The sequence below is a fragment of the Neodiprion pinetum genome, chromosome 3 (genome assembly GCF_021155775.2).
Source record: "Neodiprion pinetum isolate iyNeoPine1 chromosome 3, iyNeoPine1.2, whole genome shotgun sequence".
Taxonomy (NCBI): Eukaryota; Metazoa; Arthropoda; class Insecta; order Hymenoptera; family Diprionidae; genus Neodiprion; species Neodiprion pinetum.
Window position 1 is genome coordinate 24827265 of NC_060234.1, and position 24689 is coordinate 24851953.

Genomic DNA, 24689 nt, shown 5'->3' on the forward strand with positions numbered 1-24689 from the left:
TATGGCGAACGGTTTTTTAAGCTATCAAAGTCGGGCTTAGAATAATGAGAACGTGACCGGAGTTTTTATCAATATATGATTCGCTGAACAAGAGGTTTATTTAGCCATGCAGGAGCCAAGGTGACGATATGATTCGTGTACAGCCATAATTTGAGTTTGCCTCGCGTGTCGACAATCCATCAATGCCCGATTAAATTGAGCCATCCAAGTCCGACAAAGGAGTCGCTTGATCAAAAAATGATTGGTTTGTATAACAGTGAAGCGCAATTGCTACTGGAATTCAATCTTAGATAATTACCATGTCAACGTGAAGAGCAACGACTCTAAAACGCGTATCTAAACACGGACTATTTCTTGAACGTCGCGAAGACGGTGCAAAGCCAAGTTGTAGAAGGAAGCGGAACACTGCGAACAAGCGTAACACGTCAGCCAAGGCATCGGTGAGTTGTCGCCTCCGGTTTAGCTCTTCTCCAAGAAGCGTGGCACGGGGACCACGCAAAGTAACGTTACTTCTCGACGCTCGACTCTTTCCAAAGTGGTAGATCCACAGCGTGAAGATCTACGCACTGTTTACCACTCGGTTTCAAAAAACGGCGGCGCCCACGTTCGCGGGAACTTATAATCGAGGGTTTCGCTGCGTACTCAGGAGCCGTATACATCGCTCTGTTTGTCTCGACGGATGATCCTTGAAGAGCACAGTACTCCTCGAAGGTGCTCGAAATGAGCATTGTTGAAGGCTTCTGTATCACAGATCGCGATCTGAAAAGATCGTTTCATCTGGCGCTTACGAGATATGTATAAGGCACAAACCGAGCTAGTCTATCATTGCTTGAGAAAATTTGAGTGGTATCGTGCAGATAAGTCCATGGTATCGAGTCACGGGAAGGAGTGCAGGGTAGTTGAGCAAGCGATCTGCAGCTGGTATTAAGTATACAGAATGCCACAGGATCTCGAGGATCCGGGCTGGACCAGTGTTCTACGTACCTGCAGTGGTATAATCGAAATGTAAATGCAGCCAGCTCGAACCAACCTGACCACGTCGTGCTCTCCCGGGGCATCGCATTCGTAATCGGCCAAGAACCGATCGGGATCCAGACCGGATTAAGACCAAACGGGTCCTCGGTCGAGGGGAACGGAAGAGTGTGTCCGGATCGCCACCGGCAAAAGGCGGGGGGGGGGGGGGGGGGCAGTGCACCGGGGAGGCAACGTTCGAGAGATCGGCCCCGGGCGCTGGTCATTGTTCGTGCGTAACCGGGCACTGTCCGGCTTGCTTTCTAAGGAATGCCGGCATGCGCCCAGGGCTTCGCCCGTTCAGGGCAGAGTCGGTATAGTCCGTAAGCGTGCTCTAGGACGCGCTGAAATGAAAGTTGGAAAGAAACACGGGGGTCTTTGGGAGCAAGTGGAAGATTCGCCAGGTGAACGGGCGTCGGTCGAAGGTGTTGCGCGGCCCGGTGAGTTGAGAAGAGAACGAAGAGCGATCGATCGGCTTGTACCCGGAAGAAATGGAAAGTGGCGCAACGAGAGGTGCGGAGAAGGCACAAGGTCATTCCGTAAGCCTCGTGAGCCTCCAGGCCACGCTCCACGAGGGAGAAAGTATGTTTGGCGTGTTCGCCGTTCGTCGATCGGTTACCGACGACTCGATAAAAATCTTTACCTCGTAACCGCCGATCACAACGTTATGTCACGGGCACCGACGGCTATTTGTTCCACCAGCATGAACAGCTTGGATACCACGACGACCACCGCTCACGAGCACTCCAACGTGTCGTGGTCATGCCCGTTGAAGAGGTAGAAACGATAGTGAGGCGGGCCGTTAGGACGGAGTTTTGGGTCAGCGCGAGTCAAGTCGCTAAGAGAGCCTCTTCTTTTTACTTAAAGTTCCTTGAACTAGATCTAGACCTCACATAGGACTGGTTGAAACTGGTGGAAATTTAAGGGGACCGTTATGAAAGGCTTTGTTTTGATCGTTCCATGCAAAACTTGATCACTTAAACCAATGAGACAGAAACCATGGAATTAGAATTTTGGGTACTGTGAAACTGGTTTTAGTTTTCTGGCCATTAACAATTTACGTCGGTGACATTAAAGATAACTGATATTTCAAGATAGAAAATATACATATTTTTTAATCTTTCAAGTCGATTTCAGTCTCATTTGATGTTTCGAGTGTACTAATGAGAAAGCGTTATTAAAATTTTTTGTCGTTTACATCACAAGTACTTCATTTTTCGCGAACTAAAGTCTTTGTAACAGTTAACATTAACGTGGAATGTTAATTTTGTTCGTTGAATCGGAAATTTGAGACTATCAAAAGTAGTTGGATCTGTCTTCTCCCATTGCTGACTCGAACCGATATTTTCACGCTGATGCTGAAACGATAATTGAGTCCGAAACTATTCAACGCTGCAGCTGACGTTCGTTGCTCGTTCGTTACACGTTGCGTTTATAAATACGATGGGACTTATTGCGCCCACACAGCGGAGAAATGGTACGCACAATGCGCTCACTCGGAAATCTCTCAAGGTGATGAGAGGTTAACGAGGAAGTCTTTGGGGTGTGCGTGCGAACGTGCAACGTGAGTTATGCAATTGAATAAGCACGCCCCGTGTCACGTAGCGTGCATCAATCCTGGAACGCGAGAAGTCGAAACGCCCTGCATGCGCGAGCAAGAAGCAGCATGCCGCAACGGGCAGTATCTTTTTATAGGCATTATTGTACAGTGTATGTATAGTCGACTTCTGCCTATGGTAACCGATGATATTGTGCTGGTTTTTACAATCGAGCTTTTGTTACAAGTCGGTACACGTATAATGTATAGGAGCGACTCCTCCGCGGCGAAGATGCAAGCAACTCTGAGATACGGCTCGCGTGACGCTAGCGTGACGTAGCTGGTAAACGCCGCCTGTAGTCTTGACACTGCAATTAACCCGGTTCCAACCAACGTTGACAAATGACGGTGCGAGTATTTTTCCTACGATCTTTACTACAGCGCTTGCCTGCATCGCCACCATGACTCCGCTCTTCGAGACACGTTAAAGGGAACGAAAAAGGACCGTTCAATATCAGTGATGGATGCTCGCCAAGGTTACGTATGATGCTCGGGCCAAACAGAAGAGATGCACGAATTCGATTGTCACTCTCCGTTGGCAAGCTTTGGTTCGTACCTGACATTATCGCGGAGTGTTTTAAATTGACGACAGTCCAATATGACTGGATTTTTAACCCCAAAGGAAAACCGTGACCTCATTGAAAAGGTTAAGGAAAGAAATTTACTGTGGGATCCTACTCACGTGGATTACAAAAGGCGCACGATTCGCGATAACACCTGGACGGATATCGCTAAGACTTTGAACCAGCCAGGTAACGGGCGCAGTTCACTCCGTTCCGCGCACCATTGCAATGTTTCTTCCCCATTGTACCGACGTCTTATGATGAATGTGCTTGTACTACTCTGTTGTAGCGGAACTGATGAGGAATAGTTGGAACCGTATCCGTAATTCGCACAGCAGAGAGTACAGATTCTCAAAAAAATTCCAGCGTAGATCGAGCTGGCGATACTACCGAAACCTGGCGTTTCTACGCGAAGGTTCCAGACTGCGAAGACCGAAACGGGAGTCGGCTCAACGGCACACTGGTTCTCAGACTTCATTGTCAGAGAGCATTCTGTACTTTCGTAAAAATTATCCAGCGTGGTGGGCCAGGAAGGAGTCTCTGAGGGGAATTAGCAGTCGTGACCTTATCCCCCGGCCAAGCTTTTACAGACGTAACAGTTTCTTACTGGTGACCAAGACTGAAAACCAAGGCTCATCCGGGTTCGGTTCAACCTGGTTTAATCACCGAGAAGTCGTTGAGATGTCGAAAAATTTGAAAAGAGGTCAAAGTACCCTTGAAACACATTCGAATTACTCCCAAGACACTGTTTCTCGTAACACGCGATCAGCCTCATCGGTGCATAGACCCTTCTTTTTTAAACTCGCATCCGGAAGCCCATCAGAGAACAATAATCATCCTACGGTGAATGAGGCGCTTGATTTCTTCCCTTACGAAAATCCACCGAAGGCGAGGACCCTCTCTTGCCGGTCGACGAGACACGTTGACAAGAATGCAGTCGAAGATCACCGATGGATCGACGCACGTCGGCCTTACACATGTCCTGGTTCCTTATTTTTGAATTGCACTTCGCTGAGACCCACGACATGTTCAACTTCCAATTTGAGTGTGGGTAGACAAACGTCGCTGCGATCCGGTAATGATTCCGTGCTGGAACCTGGAGTAGATTCTTCTGGACAGCGATCTTATCGCAGATTGCAGACTCCGATCCGACTCAGAGAAAATGTACGACGTAAAGTCATCAATTCCTCGTCAGAGTTTTTCTTGAGACGGTCTGGTGAAAAAAACCCTATGAAAACTGATCGCCAGGCTTCAAGCAGTGGATTTAAAGCCGATTCAGAAAATTTTCACCGACGACTTCGATCCTGGCAGTCAGTATCGGCAACAAACGTCGAGGCTATGCCAAAGGAAGCCACTTCAAAATTTACGAGAAAAAAGAGTACTCGTACTGTTTTGCGTACAAATTCCCGATCACCTCTGACGAAACGACTGACTGCAGAAAACACTTCGTCAAAACCAGACTGGTTGAATGAGAAACGACGTATAGTAGATTTTTGTCACACACATTTTTCAGAGGATTCAAAAAGCACTGGCTTGAAACAAAAACTACCAAATTTTGAAGAAATGTTGAATTTCCATACCAGCAACACTGCTGTAGAAGATTTTTCATCCAGAATGAAGACAATTATCGAGCTGGTTTGTTTTTTAAAACAAAAATTACTTGTGTTATTCAGTAGTAACCAATATAACAGTGAAACTTTGGAATTTTTGAAGTCAGCTGGATTCAAGAAAACGGTATGCTGCATGAATGCAGATTTTCAGGACGATAAATTTCCAGGCTTGTCGCGCCAAGCGAGGTTGGAAATATTTTCAAACTTTACAGAAAATCTTTATGCAAACGCACTGAACCCACCGAATGCTTCTATCTCTCGAGACGAAAGTCACGTGAATCAGAGTCACCTTGTGAACCGTGTAAACTGCGAGAAGGACACAACTACCCAAGAAAATGCAAACTATTCCCAAACGTTTTCGGAGGTGGATCCTAACGACGAAGAGAATAACGAAATCATTTTTCTATACGGTCCTGAGCTACCTGAAGTTGAAATTTTAGAAGTGCGCAAACCCGTTGGACTAAGAATGAATTCGGATAGCGAGGTTATGCACCTTGACGAAGACTATCACTTTCTGATGTCCTTGTATCAGCAGATGACGTATTTACCACGGCACAAACGAATCGGAATGCGAATCAAGATGCAGGCTATGATGTTCGATCAATTATACTGAAGAATTTCGTTCGAGGACTTTTTAAAACACTTTGTCCGTCTTTCGTATGTACATTTTTATTTTTTATCCAGTCGGAGCACGTTCTCGACCCCGTGTCGACTCTATGTTCGTTTACCTCTGTTTATCTTCGATTTTATATTAAACTCGTATCATTTTCCAGGAGTCTTCTGATCGCCGAACCACTTTCAATTAAAATTAGGTCAATGGCTCTGGTCTGTAGCGATTGCGTGTGTTTCCTCTACAGAGTGAAGTGCACCTTTACCGCTAATTCTCGAAAGGCGTACGTTATACGACAAGACGCCGTCGCCCTGTCCCCGTTACTTGCCTACTAGCCCAGCTGCAATCTGCCTTTCCACCAGTTTTGCACCACAAGCGTATTACACCCGTATGTTCTCATTCGAAAGAGTTTAACAAGCTATAAAGCGTACAACCTGCGTGCCGCATCATAAAATTCCAAGGTTGTTCCGCTCGCCTTCGGGCGTGTTTTTTTTCCCCCTAAATCAAAATTAGCATACCAAATTGCTTGTACTGTAATCGCGAGTAGCTCAAATCGCTTGGGGACAAATAGAGGAGGAAAGGAGCAGAACAAGAGAGCCAAAGTCTGCGAAAGCGAGAGACGGATAGATAGAGAGACTCATTATAGTCTTGCACAATGTACCATTGGAACAGTGGGCAGGTCTCGACGTAGTATCTGCAGAGCTGTGTTAGCGGAAATTGTTTCAGCTAGCTGGCGATCGTTTAACGAGGCGGCGAACTAGCAGGACCTCTTTCCGTACCATTTTACCAATCGTTCAGTGCTCACAACGTACAATTTTCACTGTTGCGCCAGCCCTACCTCGGCGTGACGCGCTCACCTGCAACCGGTTGAAAATGCTGATAAAATCCGCGGTGAATGTGGCGCAACAGTGGATGCACCGTAATTGCATCAACTTTGACGCCCGGTTCCGTCGCCGCCCGAAACGTGACGCGATTTTCGAGTCGTTCACTTTTTCAAGTTCATGCGAACGAAATGGAGTCCTGTAAAGTACAACTGGTGCCAGACCGCGGCTGATCGTAGAGCGTGTGCTATACGGGGCTTGAACGAATCTCACTTACGCGTTGTGCGGTATAACCGCCTACCTATAGACGATATTACGCTGCGATTGCCCAACGAGAAAGTGAAGGAAGGAATTTAGTCTTGCTGCCAATCGCCCTGACCTCCTCGCTCCAGCGATTTAATGGACACATCGTTCTCTTCAAGGAATCATTTAACGAGCCATGCTGGCTGCTTTTTGTTGTCCTGGTCCCCGTTGAGTAACTCGTGCTGTCCCGTTGACCGAAGCTCTGACACGTGTTTATGTCGTTGAAAGTAAGACCGCGACATCGTGCACTACTTCCTGCGTGTCGCGAGCGTCTTCCGTTTCCAATTTCAAAACCGGTATGGTGCTATTATTGTGGGTATCTTGGCGATGCGTTATATGCACCACGAGCATACGATCTTACCGTGACTTCTTATGCTTCTTATGCTTCGAGACGCGATACTTAATCGCATATTAATGGCAAACTGTAACGGTAACTGTATTTCACCGGTAGGCTGGCTGCAGCACACGCGCGGCCTGCATCGCTGTATCTTTTACACGTATGAAACACTCAGGCGGTGTGGTTACATCGCTTATCGGTTGGTCCCATTGGCCCAACATTACCTCCATCGTCTAAGCATCGGGGAATAACGGGGATCTCCTAAGCTACCGACTGACTACTATCCTAGCTCATATTTTCAGCGGTTAACCATTACACCTAGTTGCAGGTACTTGAATTCGAAATTGTAGAATATCAGGCCATTTAATCACCTCCAATTACTTCTAAAGATTTGGAACTCGTTTTGAATGCACGTCAAAATAACTTCTATTCGATTATAAACAGCTTGGAATGACTTTGAAGTTCGTGAATTACGAACATTTAAGGAGACTTCAAAAGATACGAGACGCCTACTTCATACGTCACCCATAATTTGTGTCTAAAGACTTTCTAAACCCGTGAAACACTTTGAATTATCATCAAAGATTTCAAAACTTTGACGTTTAGAGATTCTTAGTGCTTTTCAAATACTTTCAAAGGTATGACAACGCACTTTACAAGACGTCGAAGAACTTGAACTGACTTCAAACGACTTTAAGTGACGTTAAATTGTTTCAAGTGACTATGTAACAGGAAGTGATTTTAAGATACTGTCTATATGATATCAAAGATTGCAGAAGATTCGAACACACTTCAAATGACTTTAATAGATTTCAAAACTGAAATATCTCAAAAGACTTCAAAAGACATTTAGAGTATTTTAATGCAATCCAAAGAATTCGTAACCTATAGTGAAACACGTAGTATTGAAAGATTTTGATGCTTGAAACTATTTTGAAAGGCTTCGAATCACTCAAAACGACGCCATGAATTTCAATTAGGTTGTACCTACGCGTGACTGCGTGACTTCGCGTAAACTTAAACGACATCTGATGACCTTAAGTGAATTTCACGCGTACAATAGACTTTGAAAGGATACGTATGAATTGAAAAGGTCTTTTCCCAACCGTGCACCTTATTTCAACAGTAATCAACCCCTGGTGATAATTATCACCCATACGGCGAATATCATGCGCGGTAATATTTCGGTCACATTGGACAGGTTTGATACGGCGACTGAGGAGGTATCGCGTTACGTGTTTGCACATCCATACCTGGAAGAGCCAAGACCCATATTGCCATTTCGGCACCGGTCCGGTTGCAAAGGACAGCGGTGCTGTCGCTTCTTTCGTAAGAATTACAATCGCAAATTTGGCATCGCCAACCTATACCCGCTGACCACGGGTCGATTTACATTTACAAAGGCATGCTAAAATACACGCGGTATATTGTAAGAAAGCGTGATTTATTTTCGTCCACTTACCGGTTAATCTTAAGACCCTCGAAGGTTACGACAGATGCGGTCAGACTGCTGCTGAGAATTTCACCTATAGGTATCTTTGCACTTACATCTTATACCTGCATGAATATATTACCCATGATCATCGGATAGATTGTGCTCCGCGGGATCGCGCGTATATTATTCATACATCGATGCAACGTATGAAAAGTTATAAAACAAAGTGTTATCATTTTCGTTTCGTCACCCGGTGCTATATTACACTCTTGATTAATGGTATCGCTTGCGTCGACATTTACAAGCGAATTAAATTTCGACCTCACCGTGCTGCGTTATATTTTTTAGTCCGATTTGTTGCGCAATCTATTAATACGTTGGGAAACAGGTTGTATCCGTGAAAAAATAAAACAGCCTTGTCCGCCGGAGGTATGCAAAATCAAATTGACATTAATACGTATAATTTGACCATCATAAGGCTCAACCAAAAATAATGATCTTTGTGAAAATATATACAGGTATAATCTTGCCCGAGCAATTTTCATATGCCTCCAAACCTTCGACGTGGGGAAAAACTACGTATAAACGAAGCAGGATGATAGAAAGACCGGAAAGAAGAAGCGGAAGATATTTTTATTATCAGCATGTGCCGAACGGTTACTTGACCCTTATTTATTACATCGACGGGATTCTGCAGTGATTTCTTTCGATCCGCGATGACTAAACAGAATCCCTGCAGATCCGTATTACGAATCTAATTTATACTTTTCTTTTTTACAACCGAGTAACTGTTCTGTTCAGAAAGTGAATCAGAATCAATTGACGAGCCAGAGAAAGTTGAACCATTGTCACAGCCGTATAGCAACATCTAAGTGTTGCTAATACTTAACTAAGAGTCGTAAAGAATAAAAGCATCGAATCCGCTGCATCACGCGGGCTACTGATCGCACGCATTATGAACTCTTGCCGCCAGAGTAGCCATTCTTCTTATAAATCAATTTACCGCGGACAATGGTCAGACGGATACTCGAAGAGTTCCTACTTTGTTGACTAGTCGTTTTTGCGAGTTAATCGATAAAAAAGAAACTGTGTTCAAATATCAAGAATCACTGTCCGTTTACTTGAAATTATATACAAAGATTCGAAATTAGAGATTTAAATTAGACATTTAAGATTCGAAATTCTCAATTCTCTCGTGCATCGCTCTTATCGTTCGGACTTTGTGATAGTAATGTACGTTATCGATACAGTGAGAATATAGTATTACATTCCAAACTGTGCTTCTGTGCTCTCTGTCGGCGTTATTTATTTTCACGGAAGGATCGAGACTCCGTTACTGCAAACTTATTAGACGAGTTACAATTAACCAATTACACGCCAACGCCGTTACCCAAGAAGCCGACTTCGCTCGGGATCCACCCATGTGTGAACGCCACTGTACTTCATGTGAAGCTATGGGCTATACGGAGCGTAATATAGACGCGGATAGGAATACGTGTTAGAGCAAGAGCTGTGGCCGGTAGTCGAAAAAAACCAACCAGTAGGTATTACTTAATGACCCAGATTCTTGTATCTCATTGTGTTACCGTGATTGAAAAGTCAACTGCCTACGAGCCGTCGACTCTCTATCGCCTATGTGCTTACATAAATACCATACGGCAATATATTCCCGATAGTTTTGCGTTAACGATATCTCACGTAGGTACTGCGAACCGTGCCGAAATACGTGTTTCAGAATTTATGATACGACTCGACTGTTATTTTTTGTTTTCATCAATGTCGGAGTACAGGTTTTTGACTATTTTCAACATTTTTATGCGGTCAATATTCTCGAAATATTTTAATTGCTGCGAAGAGTCGCCAAGCGCCATATATACGTCTCACTTTTGTTTGCTTTATAGTTCGTTTTTTTTATCGTGTTGAGAACGGTAATAAAAAAAATGCGTTCTCTTGCATACATTATTGCTATGAAATATTGTGTCTCTCTAATTGTGATGTGTTTTGATTCGTGCGTATGCAGATCGGTGGAAAAATTAATCTTCATATGGAATGAAGATAATATAAAAAACTGCTGAAGTAATTGGCTACTTTTGATCCAACCATTTCAGTTGATATCGGATATTTTTTTCTCTATTTACGAAACTTGAAACAAGATATTTACAAACTTGGCTATTAATGTTCTCTTTGCTTCATCCATCTCGATGCTTCAACTGTTAATGTTTAAAATTTGAATGTAAACTGCTTCCAGGTTGTTTGTACTTCGACAATATTGAACGGCGATGACTTCAAGACGCGGCGTGCGTGGCTTGTCGAAGGACACGCAATTCTCTATTAATTTTTTAGTTTTATTCTTGAAAATCTATGAATATCTTGATTGGATACAAATCAATATTCAAGAACGCAAACTGGTTAGTGAAATAGACTCAGAAATCAATAATTCTTCATTCCACTAGGCAATTTTTGAATATCTTACCGCGACGCTGATAATATCCAATTAACCTTTACTCTTCAATTTCTAAAATACGCACTAATCTATTCTAAGACTTGTTTTTCAAGTGGGCCAAATTGAGTTACCCGAATCCGGGTCAAGGCGCCCCAAACGGTGATACAAAAAAAGTTTGCAAATTTCTGTGCCAACATCCGCGACACAAAGGAAACGTGAAACGAAGGACTAGAATCGCCCACGAAAAATTTTTACCTCAGATATTAATCAGTCACGAGACAAAAATCCCCCCCCCCCCCCCCCCCCCCCCCCCCCTGTTATTGGTCTGTGCGTATAATTTCATTGTCTTTTAATTTCGTTCCCGGCTGTCAGCCGCCGAGTTGAAATATTGTTTAGTTGAGTAGCTACGAGGTCTTGGCAGATTTAATGGGTTTCTTCCAGGGTCCGTTAAGAGTCGGAATCGCAATTTGATCGCCAATAGCCACCTACTCGAGTTCGTTTCCCGTCCAGCGTGGGCAGCTCTAATCTCGTTCCGAGAGGTAACGAACACGGCTTGTGACGTGTGATTGATCTCCGATCTTTAAATCCACCGCGAATCCGATCCCGTCACGATATCTCGAGCCCTGGTTAATACCGCGGCTAATAGCCATACGGCACCTCATCCGCCCGCGCTCGAAATTCTCGGGATTACCTATCCGTGTACCGTAAGGCATGGCATATCGTTTCAAGCCTTGCGGCGTACGTCCAGTCGTAAAAATAAATAATAGCAAAGTTCGAGCCTCGTAAAGGTAACTTTGCGGGCTATAAACACTGAGATTGTATAAAATTTATAACAGCTTGTTAGCGACCGCATAAAAATTTCCCTCAAGACTCGAGCTGGGGCCGTCGTTCTGTACCTTCGCTGACCTTCTCCACCATCCCTGCGAGACCGCGAAGTCGAGGTGAATCGACCTCCGAGCAATTGCATCAATTGCAAACTACCACCGTTAAAGTCACGCCAACTTCCAACCCTGGGGGATGAAACAATCGTTTCGACAGCTCGACCCGCGTCGTGCCGATCATGCTCAGCCCTTTCCTGCCCGAAGGAAGATCCGGGTCAATATTTTTGTTGCATAAGCGATGCCGTAAGGTGGATGTACTTTGGCGTGATTCAGGCGATTTTAAACAAATAGACGGTTTATTTTTTGAGAGAAAACTGTTCGAATTAAACATTTGGAAAATTAAGAATGAAATTGTAAAAATGTATTGGAATTCGTTAAAAATAGGAGAAAAAGCTACCGTTTGAAAATCGATCTATGCCTGTGAACAATTTGGCATTTTCAGAGCACCTTTGATACTTGACCGCTTGAGAATCGTTGAACGCGACGAGACTTCTGGAATTCTAACCACGAATCTAACGAAATTGTTATTACTCGGTTGCACGTTACCTCGGATTATTATCAAAGTTAATTTAATTACATTTGAAATTCTAATGGTTAACAATTAAACGTATTATAAAATTAGGCAAATAAAACAGAATATAAAATTGGAATAAAGATTTTTGTTGATTAATAGACGTGTTATTGTCGACCGAATCGCGAACCTTTGTAGAAACTTCGAACCTGACTATAAAATAGTGATCATCAATTCCATTGTTTATACTTTCTTCTGCAAGACCGAGCGATAGGACTTGAAGTCTTTCTTCACCTACCATGGGAAAAATTTTATCACACGCCGACTGATGGCCGGACCTTGCGTTGCTAATAAACATTCAAATTAATACTATCGGACGGTGTGCAAGGAGGATGAAATTTGATCGGCAGTTTCACGAGCGAGCAGCGGCAATTTACCGCCAATATTCGTTATCCCTCACTACAATCGCCAGCCTATAGAGTTAAACTCTCTGATCATGGAGGTACGCGAATGAAAAAAAATTGTAATCGAGTTTAATAATAAAAAAAAATTATGATCGCGCAACGTGGTTTCATGGTAATAATGCCTTGTAATCAAATTACAGAGGCCCTCACCCAACGTAAACGGGTATATGTATAATGGTGTGAAATATGGTTGAACATAATAAAGCACGGCTTTCGTAAATACCGATATCGTAAATCTGCAGGATGCGTTCACAAATTCTTGTATCAACTGATTGAGGATTCCCCTAGATTTCATCGACAGACCTCGCGGTATTCCCTGAGGCATCCGAAAAGGCTGAATGGTGGGTTGTATTAGTCTGCCAGGGCATTCAACCAGGATAACTACTTTTCACTTTGCGTGTTTTCTTTTTGATTAGTTTTTCTCCTTTTTTTTTTTTTCTTCTACTTTGGCTTCGTGATCATCTTCAGTGTTTCCAGTGTCTTTTGTAATCGAGCATAAAGCCTTACCGTATGTAAACGGTGAACTTTGGAATGCTGATTAACGAATAGCGCACGCGCAAGATAGTTGAACTTTTAAGGTCGGTAAAATCATAACGCGATAATATTTTAATGTGAAAAACAAGGGGGGCCAACTTACTCGTAGGTAGTGTCAAAATCTCCCGAGCCAAGTGGCGAATTGAAATTATGGCGTTGTGACGATTCGCAGGAGTCACCAGTCGTCGGTCATTTGATAACAAAAGTTTTACAAGCAATTCCTAAACCCTAAAATTAGCTATTCAATATCTGCTTAACCAAAGAGAATTCTTACACAACCTTCACGAAACGTGTTCAACAGCTGAAATTTGAGGTGGCGAACTTGCCGTGTACGAAGGTCCGAAAAAGCTCGCGCATGCGAAGTCGAACGCTCAATCCGTGGACGAGTAATATAGTTGCAGCTGGACTTGGTAGTATCGATGACAAATTTCTGAACTCCAATAAAAGTAACATGGCCTTTCGATCGGCGTCGTAAGTCAATCGAGCGGCGTGGCAGAGGCAGCGTAAGCGTACCATAAACTGCAAGCTGGCTTGCTGATCGGACTCGAAGTAATATACCTTACGTCCCCTGGCCCTCCTAGCCTTAGCCCCAGTGAATACTACTAGTAAATAGTGAATAGCAATGACAAGAAACGGATGTGTAACCCCGATTGTAAATTACTTCGCGATTATCTTGACCTGTTCTGTCTCAGTTGTGCTGCGTCGGTAGTAAATTTCTTATTTAAATTACCGCAGGTATGTACCATCGGTGATGTTTTAGGTAGATGTATGTTATACCCGCCCATACCCTTACGTTTTAACGACGATCCAAGGAATCTCGACGTTCTATCAATACGACCCTTATTTACACCGTGGTTATATTATTTGCCTATTCACTTCACTTATATACCCCATTTCAGATGAATCATGTGTACATTTAATATTGTCATTGAAATTAACACGTTTCTAAAGTTAATTTTCGTATTTCTGTGCTGTAGAGATTCCTGGAAAAGTGTATTAAACCGCAAACTTGACGAAAATTTACAAATATTCGTACCACGAAATCAATGGCAATTGATTTTATCAGAACGGAAAAAGTCAAGTCGAAGTCATGCCGAGTCACTCGAAGGCAATTGCTCAATAACTCTTAATTATAATCATTGTTTTCATATTCTAGTCAGTGATGTACACCATTGAATAAATTACACGTTCAATCAGATTAAGTTTTGTAACATATTTTATTCCTTGATGCTGAACATCATGGGTGTGTTTGATAACGTAACCAAGGTATTTCAAATTTAAAAATACCATCTTCAACAGTATCACGTTAAACCTCACTACATAAATTATTTTTACCAACTTTCTTTTTTGTGTTTCAGGTTGGTTTTCCGTGGTATCGCCAGGTAGCGGAACCGGAAGTGCGAGAGTTTACAGAAGAGTCGGCGCTCTGGTTCGAGCCGGAGTCCCGGCGTTCCTTCTGGCAAAACCGCTCCGAGCTTACACCCTGACACATTCAAAAATGGGTAAGTGTACGCTAGTAAATTGTATTCTGTCTGAATATGGAGCTCCGTCTGCTTTGACAGTTTTCAACTAGCTCCGTGTATGCAGTATTGTATTTATTCCCTATTATATCCGCTCACCTCGCCCTGCCCACTCAAATTCAGAACTCGCGAAGACTGCAGTCCCTGGTCGCTTATAAGGTGAGTGCGCAATTTCCTCTCAGACGCTGCAATGACTCACGCTGCTATTGTCACTGCGCTATTCTCTTTTCTAAATGCACCCGACATTAAGACGCGATTTGAACTGTAATCATTGTGGAAACCGACTCGTTAAATTTCTATTCAAAGCTTGACGAACGACTAGAGCGGTACCAACGACTTCACCGACAACTTGCGACGCGTTGGATATATGCAAGAAGCATATTGCAATCTGAATCAGCCAAGTCCCAAGTAAGGTTTGAAACGGAAAAACAGCCTCCACCGATACGTTTCCGGAAAAAAAAAAACAAAAAAAAAAATACCGACCTTTTCGAGAGTTGGCAAACTTGGAGAATTCAAGTTCTCTGTGTTCCGATCATGACTACTTTTCTCAGGACTTACTCGAGAAATGAGTAATGCATGTCTTTTGTTATTATCAATAAGTAAAGCCTGCTGATTGACGGTGAAAACGTGAGATAGTCGCTTCCTAACGAATGCGGCATCCAGGTGATGCATGAGGATGTTTCGGTCATTTCATACCTATCAAAAGATAGTGACATTGAAAGATGTTTGATGAATAAAATTCAAAAACATGTACAGCTTGTGAAACGTCCCTCGTTGATTAAGGGACACTTGGACTCTTTGATCACAATTCATTTTTATCGCAAGTAATTAGAACTCATTTCAATATTACTCTTCAGCGTCATAGTGCCTGTAGTGTATAATTTATGAGCGTATCGTTTTTCAAATTCAGTAGTAACATTCATTTCGTTGCCGAGATTATGTTTTTACACAAAGTTCGAAAGGCTCGTTTGTATTAATCACGGAAATTTTGGTTTAAATTTTAATTTCTCCGTGAGTACCTATGCTGAGATCTTGAAATTTTACTATCACGTAACTATGAAATAAAACAGCCAATTGAATTGAAATTTCACAGATCCGTTGAGTATGAGCATGACCATATTGACCATTATAACTGGTTTGAGTCTGAAAACAAATACAGTAGCAGTATTAAGTCGTTGCAATAACACGTAGCTGCAATAACATCAGTTAGTTAGCGAAACAATAATACTTACATATATTACGACTGATTGCGAAACCTTCTATGCTGTCCAAGATTTGACATTATAGTATATATTCGCGTAAGAACAATAAATTTCTTATATTTGAAGCTCGATAGGTACCAAAAACAATTTTGCATTTACGTACGCTCCTGACATAGGAAGTTTCTATATCGACCACCAGTTCGCTCTATCGTCGAATGAAAAAATGTCGGACAGTAAGGTTCACCCGTAAGCCTTAGTGCTATCTTATTTTACATACGTTTTAACGGCTTCGTTTACGAGTTGAGGCAACATCGTCGCCTGGGCGTCAAGGGTTTCCCTGGATCGGCTCGCCATAAACGGCACGCAAGCGTCCGCGCGGGCAGGTCGCGTTAATTGCGTCATTCGTCTCGAGTGCGAACCCTTCGAACCTGCGGGAGGGACGACGGCTGCCGCCGTCCGCTGCACTTATTACTATGCGGTAAGGCTGGTATCGCAACGCCACCACGGCGCAGAGGTGTTCGTGCGAGATACACGGGCCTCACCTCTCACCTCTCAGAAATTGGCTCGACGATCAAGATCTCAGTAATTTAGGCTTGGCGTTAAGTGCAGCGAACGAAGAGCGTTACGATCGACCAAGGTCACTGGGATTAACGCGCGTGAAAGAGGGACGATGTGACGGCAACGAAGAGTTATATCTGCAGGGGAAAATGATTTCGTAAAACGTGCAATTTCTTGGATACAACCTTAACGCGTTCGCTTCAAAATTGGTCCTGAATCCCGCAATCGCGTCGTGACTGTTGACAAAATGTTGAATGGTTAATCGAGCCCAGATGTATGGAGATTTTTACCAGTAATACTCTTGTTATCGGAACTTGAATCGGTTGATGTAAAATTTCGGTATTGTTGTGCTGATCTAGAAACGCGTTTTAATGACAGTTGCGCAGCAAAAAATTTTGAGAACTTGAAGTTTCCACTCTCAACTAGGTACTCTGGACTATCTTTTTGGCACATTTAACTTTTGGGAATTCTATCAGACCGTTTGAATAATGTTTTAGTTGATCGAAAAAATTAATAATTCTGGAAATTTTTTTTAAAAATCGACCCATCGTCGGCCCAGTCTTGGAATGTTTGGAATAGAAAATTCAGTTTTTGAGAATTTTGAAAAAGGTCCTTTTGGAAATCACTCTCAATATTTGTAAATATTTAAACATTTTAATGAAAAATCTGAAGAAATTCGAGGTACTGTATCGGATTTGGGAAAATTGCGGAAAATTTTTTTAACACAATCAAAAATGACGTGGGTCAGACGCTGGGTAAATTCGCATGGTATTCCCCATATGTATTTTCGCGGCCCATATTAATAAATAATATGTTTTTTAGAAAGAATGTAAAATTCGAAAATTTGGTGATTTTGAAAAATTAACGACGGATCACCAAATTTTCGAATTTTACATTCTTTCAACAATATTCTTCTCGTAAAAAAATGATTTGCACATCCGCATATCATTCATTAGACGGATTTGCTTGTCTTACGTGGCCTCCCATCAAGAAGCAAGAATTTCAGATGTAAACGTTTCACCTACACATTGTATTCTTACTGGTGCTTGAAGAGACGAAAATTTCTTAACACAATATGTTTTTCACTTTGAATGGGAAATTTGTCGCTTACGAATTACAGCCATTTGAAATTGGTCAATCCGGTACAGCAACCGATGGCTCAGAACAGCACCGTACACAAAAAAAAGTGCAAGTGAGCATTTTCTAGTCTGGTAAGAAAATGGTTGAAGCGACTACTCTTGGCAAGATGACCTTTATAACTTGAAAATACCTATTCCTGAAACGAGTCTAAAAAAATAATTACATCGCTTATCGAAAACATAAATTTTAAAACGCGATGCCACGTTTAAAATTCAAATTACCTACAAGAAAAGCAACGTAACGTATTATATTGAAACTCGATATAAAAATTACAATAATCTGTCGCGTCGCAGGGGGCGGTTCCATGAGTACCAAGGCTACACTTATCAAGCGCGACTTAAGCACGTAGGAAAATTTTGCCCGAGGATAATACGCGCACACCGTGCGCCTTTATTCGTCGCACGGACAGTCACGCGCTGCGCAATATTCCTGCATTGCTGCGGCTAGGAGCAGCGTGCTTGCCCGTGACACGAAAGTTGATGCAGGTACACGTAGATCCGCGGATGCGAACCGTGCGTAACCTAATAGCTGTCGCAAAAGCTTGCGGCTTCGTACGTACCTGTAGAGGCGGACCTGAGCGTATGCATCAAAGGCCAATGACACGTCGTGGGTGACGAAGTGTTGCGTGAAGCGAGATGGACGATTACTTGAGAAGAATAGGGTACCAGTCGCGTGCGAAATTCGTTTGGACTGGGAAATAGTAATGCTTTTGGATGCTAAACCGTTGTCGCGATGACAAATATGGCTATTCGAATAAATCTGACATCAGTGTCCCTCGTCCGCTGTTGCAGAATACAAAATATACCGGTTTTATTTTCATCGTTTATGCAAAACTAAAAGTGCGGTCTGAGAACCTGTACAGTACTGTTGTTGTTGGACTGGTAAGGGTATATGTTACGTTTTCGTTACCGTTCCAACGAGTGCCTCTGCATCAGTGATCCGATTCACGAAATGCTCGATAAATGATTATAGGTAGGCGTAAAAAAATCAGATTTTAAGTACATTCTTTTTCTGCTTGTTTGTGAATGGGATCTTCGGTAGCCAATGATTCGAACTGTACCTTCGGTAGTCATTGCATCACCGCAAGGTGTGAATACTGCCAGAAATTCCGAAGGCGTTTCATAAACCAGTACCGCAAAACCAACAAAGTAGAAAAGCAGCCCCTCATAATCATGTCTTGTTATATTTAACGTGACCGGTCACGTACGGCTAATATAATGTACATAACATGATGTAGAGACCGTAGTTTTTAGCTCAGGTAACGTAACATTCTTAGTTTAAGACATCATAATTATTGGTTGTCAGGCAGCAGGGAACGGAAATTGTGTAGCGTCGTAGATTCTCATATTGTAGGTGGAAATAAATATGTATCAATAGATACAGCGGCTGGTATGGATAGTCATGCAGGGAAGCAAAAATTGATGTGGGAACTATTCCGTTAGGCATAATTTCGTGAATGGTTTAAACCCAAATTGCCATTACTCTTAAAATATTCTTTCTGTAATAATAACATCAGTATGACAAATAGGCTCACCACGGAAGTCAAGACGCAGTTCAAAAAATTTTGTTTCGAAATAATCGCCATTAGCCAAAGTGTCCTCACCATGTTTCTTGAATATTCAATACCGGTACATAAATAAACGTACATGGTAGTAAAATCTGGTTCCGCAACAGCCTTACAAAGAATTATCTAATCCCACAACGGTAAATTGGGGTTCGGACAACCTCACAAAAAATAATTTATCGATGACCGTTCTACTACGTTTTACATGTTTATTGTTCTTCAGCTTACATTGATACTCACTTTACGACACGCCAACGTTCATTTTACATCCTCATAAAATACATTTAATTCCCTTTCTATGAACACATTGTCAGTCGAGTATGAGGGGCGTGATGCAATCTGGAAGTTGCGGAGTTCACTACGGCTTGAGATGCGTATGATTTGAGGGTTGAAGGATTAAACGCTTCAACCGCAACCTTTGTAGAAAAAATGGTGAATACCGTGTACGATCAGTTATTCACTCGGTGCGCTTTCAGCGTAGAAAAATCCAAACGTAACATACCCGCAAGGGAATGACGCTTCAGAGCACGATGCATATTAATGACGAAGCTTGAATTTCACTTAATTGGGATTCCTGAAACAGTGCCTGAAGACGAATGATTCTCAGCTCGATGTTCTCTCGTGGGGTCCGAGGTCCGAGTACGTCGCCTCATAGCCGATGCACGTAGTCGGTACAGAGTGAGGTAGCGCCCTCTGTAATGCGTCATTCCGCTCCGGTCGAAGCATACTCGTAGATACGGCGTGGCCGCATAGCCGGTTGATCGCTAGTCAGATATTTGTGGCGACATATTCAAATGGGACAGCCCGCATGATTAATACACCGGCCTCCGCGCAGATGCCTTCTCCGCACTGCGGAGTACGTACCTACCTATGTACGAAGGTATATACAGCTCGGTACCGAACGACGAACAGCTCCTCTGGCACACGGAGATCGGTATCTCTTCTTCGGACTATCTTTGATCACCGGATTTGAATCCGAACGGCACCTCGGACGGCTTGAATACAAATGCGAGCAAGCGAGCGAGCGACCGAGTCGTTTAACCTTTGACCTGACGTGACCCGGTCTGATGATATTCTCTTTGACAGAAAACGGCAACCTCCGAGCACACTACACCAAAACCACCGTTCGAGCCGGGGAGGTGCTTCGACTTGCAGCCGTTTTCCAGGACACGAGGAGGGCTCCGATATCCACCGGGGTGTCCGGCGTGATCGGCAACATGCCGGAGGGCAAGAGCTCGAGGTCGTCGGAGCGGGACCAGTACGCCCAGTGCTTGGACTCTCATGGTCACGAGTTGTTCGCTCCCTTGTCGAGCAGGGGCGAGTTCTATGCGACTTGCCAAAGCGGAAACCTCAACACGGACAGCGACGCCGTTCTTTACAGGGTGCACCAGCTAGCCAGGAGGGACCTACCCTTGAAGGTAAGAGGAGGAACGAACCCCTTTCGCCGCAGCGCTAGAGATGGTCGCGTCTGTTTGGTCTGTTGGCACAGGTTCGCCTCGTAGCTGGACCTCTGCCGATTCCGCTCCCTCGGGACTACACGGGTCTCATGCAGCTCGAGGAAACTACTCGGGGCCCCATCGTCCTAGGTTGTGCGGTACCGCTGCTGCCCGAGAGACCTCTGCCGGGATCCACGATCCCGGAACTCTTGGAGCTTCTCGCTACCGGGCCAACTGCGCCTCGTGTCAAAAGGGCCAGGCTGGGGTGTCCGTCTGAGGCCAGGTTATTGGCCTCGCCGAAGATGCAACGACTGTTATCGGCCTGCAGGTGAGAACTTCGATAGTGGACAGTTAGGGTTAAGGCAAGGTTGCTAGAAACGGAACGTTGGATCGTTGTAGGTATGTAAAATTTACACCCGTGTTTTGGACCTCATGAAATTTTTGTAAAGCACCTGATATTCCTGATATTCCAAATGAGATTTGTAAAAAATACTGCAAAATTTGACAATGTTTCCATGGAATCATCTAAAATAGCATGATATTTTCCACAATAATTTTCGATATGACTGACCTTTGCTACAGCAGTGACTTCGGGTACGTACGTAATGTTATAGGCTGAAGATAATTATCGCATCCATATTCTGTGCCCGCAGCTTCATTTCAGGAAATGCTCCGTGAAATCACCTTTGTTTTCTTGATAGTCCGATGTTATATTCATTCCTGAAAAAACTACGAATGAAAAAAACTATACCGAAAAATGTTTACAAAAGTGCACTAAGTGATGAAATCCATTAATTACACGCGCATACGTATAATTTTGATTAATAATATGCTGTATTCTGAATATCGATGATTACCCTAGACGACGAAGGTCGTCAATCATAACACAACTTGAAGGCATGGTCTCTTATCTGCACTTTGATAACGATGATGCTTTTCTTCAATGCGTAATTTGGTGATGAACGTGTCGTCGTGCAGACATTTCTTGATTCGATGAATGAACGGTATTCATTTACTGGACAATGTCAATATGTTACTACAGTATATATGTAAGTAAAGGCATCTTGATGATTAATTTTAGGTGAGAAACTAATTACAGTTTTCATCCCGTATGATAAAGGTCAATTTACGGTTACAATTTGGTGGTCGATTAATACAGCGCCCCATTTTCAGAATCATTGATTTCTTTTCCTGCCTCACACAATATTCAGACATCGTCAAAAATTAGTACATGATTGATTAAAAGCTTAATCCTGCAGCAGTGAATATCCGAGCCGCAACGTGTCTTCCTTGGAGGTTCCACGCGTAGTAGGACTATGCCACTAATCGATTAATCATAGAATTTGATTAATCGTATTTTTAACATCGAAATTTCGATCAAATCGACTAACTGAAAAAACAATTAATCGAAGTCCAGGATTAATCCATCAATCGCAGAGCCCTAGTCCGAAGCTACGTACCTTACCTCGAACTCCCGTTCCTCAAGGCCTGAAACCCGTTAAAATCATTTCGCAGGCGAGCTTTGGACCAGAGAGCGACGGAGCCGAGGGTGGCACCGCCGAAGCCAGCAGGGACGAACCTGGAGCTGAAGGAACTCCACTTGAAGGAGATAAAGTCGAAGCCGGAGACGAAGCCGATCCTCCAGAGCTTGAAGGAGGGTCTGGAGCACATGAAGAAGACGACTATCAGGGACCGAAGCAGCCAGTCACGGCAGAGCAGCAACGGAAGTGGTTTCCTCGACCGGATATCGAGGATAGCTCACGGCGGGCGGAGCCGGAACCCCGCGAAGAAGTCCGCCTCCTTCACCTTCGCCGTTCGACCGGAAATCGGGATGCGGTCGCCGGAACGGTACGCGAGCCTTGAGTCCGAGGCGACCTCCCTCCTCCCAGGGGCCGCGGCCGGCAGACAGCAGGTCCAGAGGTCCGTGTCGACGAGCGTCCTCGAGGTGCAGAACCATCCGGACCTCGACCCGCCCTACTCGAGGGTCAGGGACAGCCTCACTCCGCTTCCGGCGACGCCGCCGCCGAAGGCGGAGGACATTTACGCCGAGATATGCGAGCCGACGGGTAGCGTAGCTTTACAGGTAGTCGGAAGGGATAAGCTGCACGGATCCGGAGGGAAGAAGGAGGCTAAGGGGACCAAGGAGCGGGACCGAGGGTACGTCAAGCTCGCCTCGCATTCGGCGATCTCCGAGACCTCCGGGAGCGCCGAGGATGAGGAGGCGATATACAACACCGTCTGTTGAACGACCTTTTACCCGTACGTTTGTGACAATGAAATTACGCCACTGTGATTAGTCATTGAAGGGATCGCTGCGTAACTCCACGGCGGAGCAGAAGAAACGCCCCGGTAATTGGGCGCGACCAGGTAACGGCGCTTAGAGGAGTGCCCTCTTCCCTCTTATATCCACGCAATGCGTTCAGGTATAATTACGCGTGTCCAGCTCGCCTCGCACTCGCACTCACACTTGCATCTACTTACGCTCACATTCGTGCGATCCGCCTGGCAGAACGAGATTACGGTCCCACGGATGAATTGATTTCTACCTTAGAAGCACGGATGTGTACCGAAGATTTCCACGCTGATAGGTATTATATGTATGTATAACGTACCAGTTGCCGAGAGTGGCTTGTTGTAGGTTTATCAACCCAGCCGCCATGGTTCATCTTTTTTCCTGTGTCTTTTTTTTTTTCTTCTTACTTCATCACAGCCTCGTCGAGACCGGCTCGGAAATTCCCTTGACTCTTTGTAACGCAAATTTTATTTACAAAGTAAATTTAAATAACATTTCTCAAAATATAACCGTCCTTGTTTGGTCGAAATGATAACATTACTCTCTGCATATTCCAAACGTTGTTTCACAAACTGAACGGTGCACTCGTCAAGTTTCATTAACGCGACGAAGGGCGATATTATAAAGTTAAAAAAAATACGTATCAAACGAAAATGTGTTACTGTGCTTCAAAGTTCTCACGTAACTCCATGGCAACGACGTACGTAAGTACACATAGGAATATTCTACATATAATGTACGTAATATGACGGTGCCATTGAAAAATTTTGCTCCTCAATTTTTTCCTTCGGATCCACACGCACACATGGGCGTTAGAGTTAAAGCTTAAGTCATCGTCTAAAGTCCGTGACTTACCGCGAGTAACGTGTATATCTATAATAAAAATCTGTGCGAGCGAATTCCATTTCGAGCTGCACGATTGATGTATCGTAATATCCTGAACGATGATTCGGCCGTGTGATCGGTACGAAGACATTATATGATGTAACTTGTCGAGAAAAAAGTTCTGCAATAAAATCACATCAGCGAAAACGAAAACAAAAACAAGCTTAAAAAATAAACAAAACGGATCGAGATAAAAACTTTAGATTAACCAACTAATGAATAGTATATTTAGTACGTACGATCTTTCAAATTCAGGTTTACGTTATGATAAGTTGAATAAAACGTTCGTATAACAATCACTTATTATCCAGCAGTCATTATATTTCGTAAATGAGAAACAATTGGAAAACTTCTTTAATAATCTTATCTTATTGTCGTTTTATAGAAATTGTAATATTTGTATATTATGTGTATATTTAAAGACAAAGTTGTGAAATAAAATTATTCAATCTTCTATAATCCACGAATATTAACATATATCAATTAACGCGATTACGTTCGCTAGGAAATATCGTCGCCACGCTTCAAAGAGCATCCGGTGAGTAAACGTAACATTACTTCGTATAACATGCACAGTAATATAGAAAGCACAAAAAAATCGTGCCTATAGGTATTCTTAATTCTCATCGAATTGAGAAACAAAATGATTCGTGGATCAAGTATTCGAACTGATGAAGAAAAATACTTTGCCGTGTTGTCTGAAAAAATCGTGAAAAAACCAAGCTTACGAGCAGATTTTTTCTAACTTTTTTCAGGCTTTTCACCACGGTTATTTTCCTCATCATCGTACATAGTGGATGTCCGCAGTAAATAATATTGCTATACCCACTTCGCAGGCTCGCGTGTGGGGAGAATCTAGATAAGGTTGAGCAAAGTAGCTTAATTTTATTCGCAACCGAGTCTCAATTACTCCGAGTCGTAGGTATATACACATACATATACATATACATATTACACATACACAGGTGGTC

General features: G+C 43.3%; 1 protein-coding gene across 2 annotated transcripts in view; it reads left to right on the forward strand.

The window, feature by feature from the left end:
- The window catches only part of LOC124214220 (uncharacterized), a 53804-nt gene extending 29627 nt beyond the window's left edge, over positions 1 to 24177 (forward strand). For both annotated transcript variants that reach the window (XM_046616398.2, XM_046616397.2), the window contains exons 3-6: positions 14479 to 14622; positions 20191 to 20522; positions 20594 to 20868; positions 22056 to 24177. In XM_046616398.2, the coding sequence (XP_046472354.1) occupies positions 14479 to 14622; positions 20191 to 20522; positions 20594 to 20868; positions 22056 to 22785 (1481 nt within the window). In that variant the 3' untranslated portion in view covers positions 22786 to 24177. The remainder of the gene's footprint in view (positions 1 to 14478; positions 14623 to 20190; positions 20523 to 20593; positions 20869 to 22055) is intronic.
- The last annotated feature ends 512 nt before the right edge of the window (positions 24178 to 24689 follow it).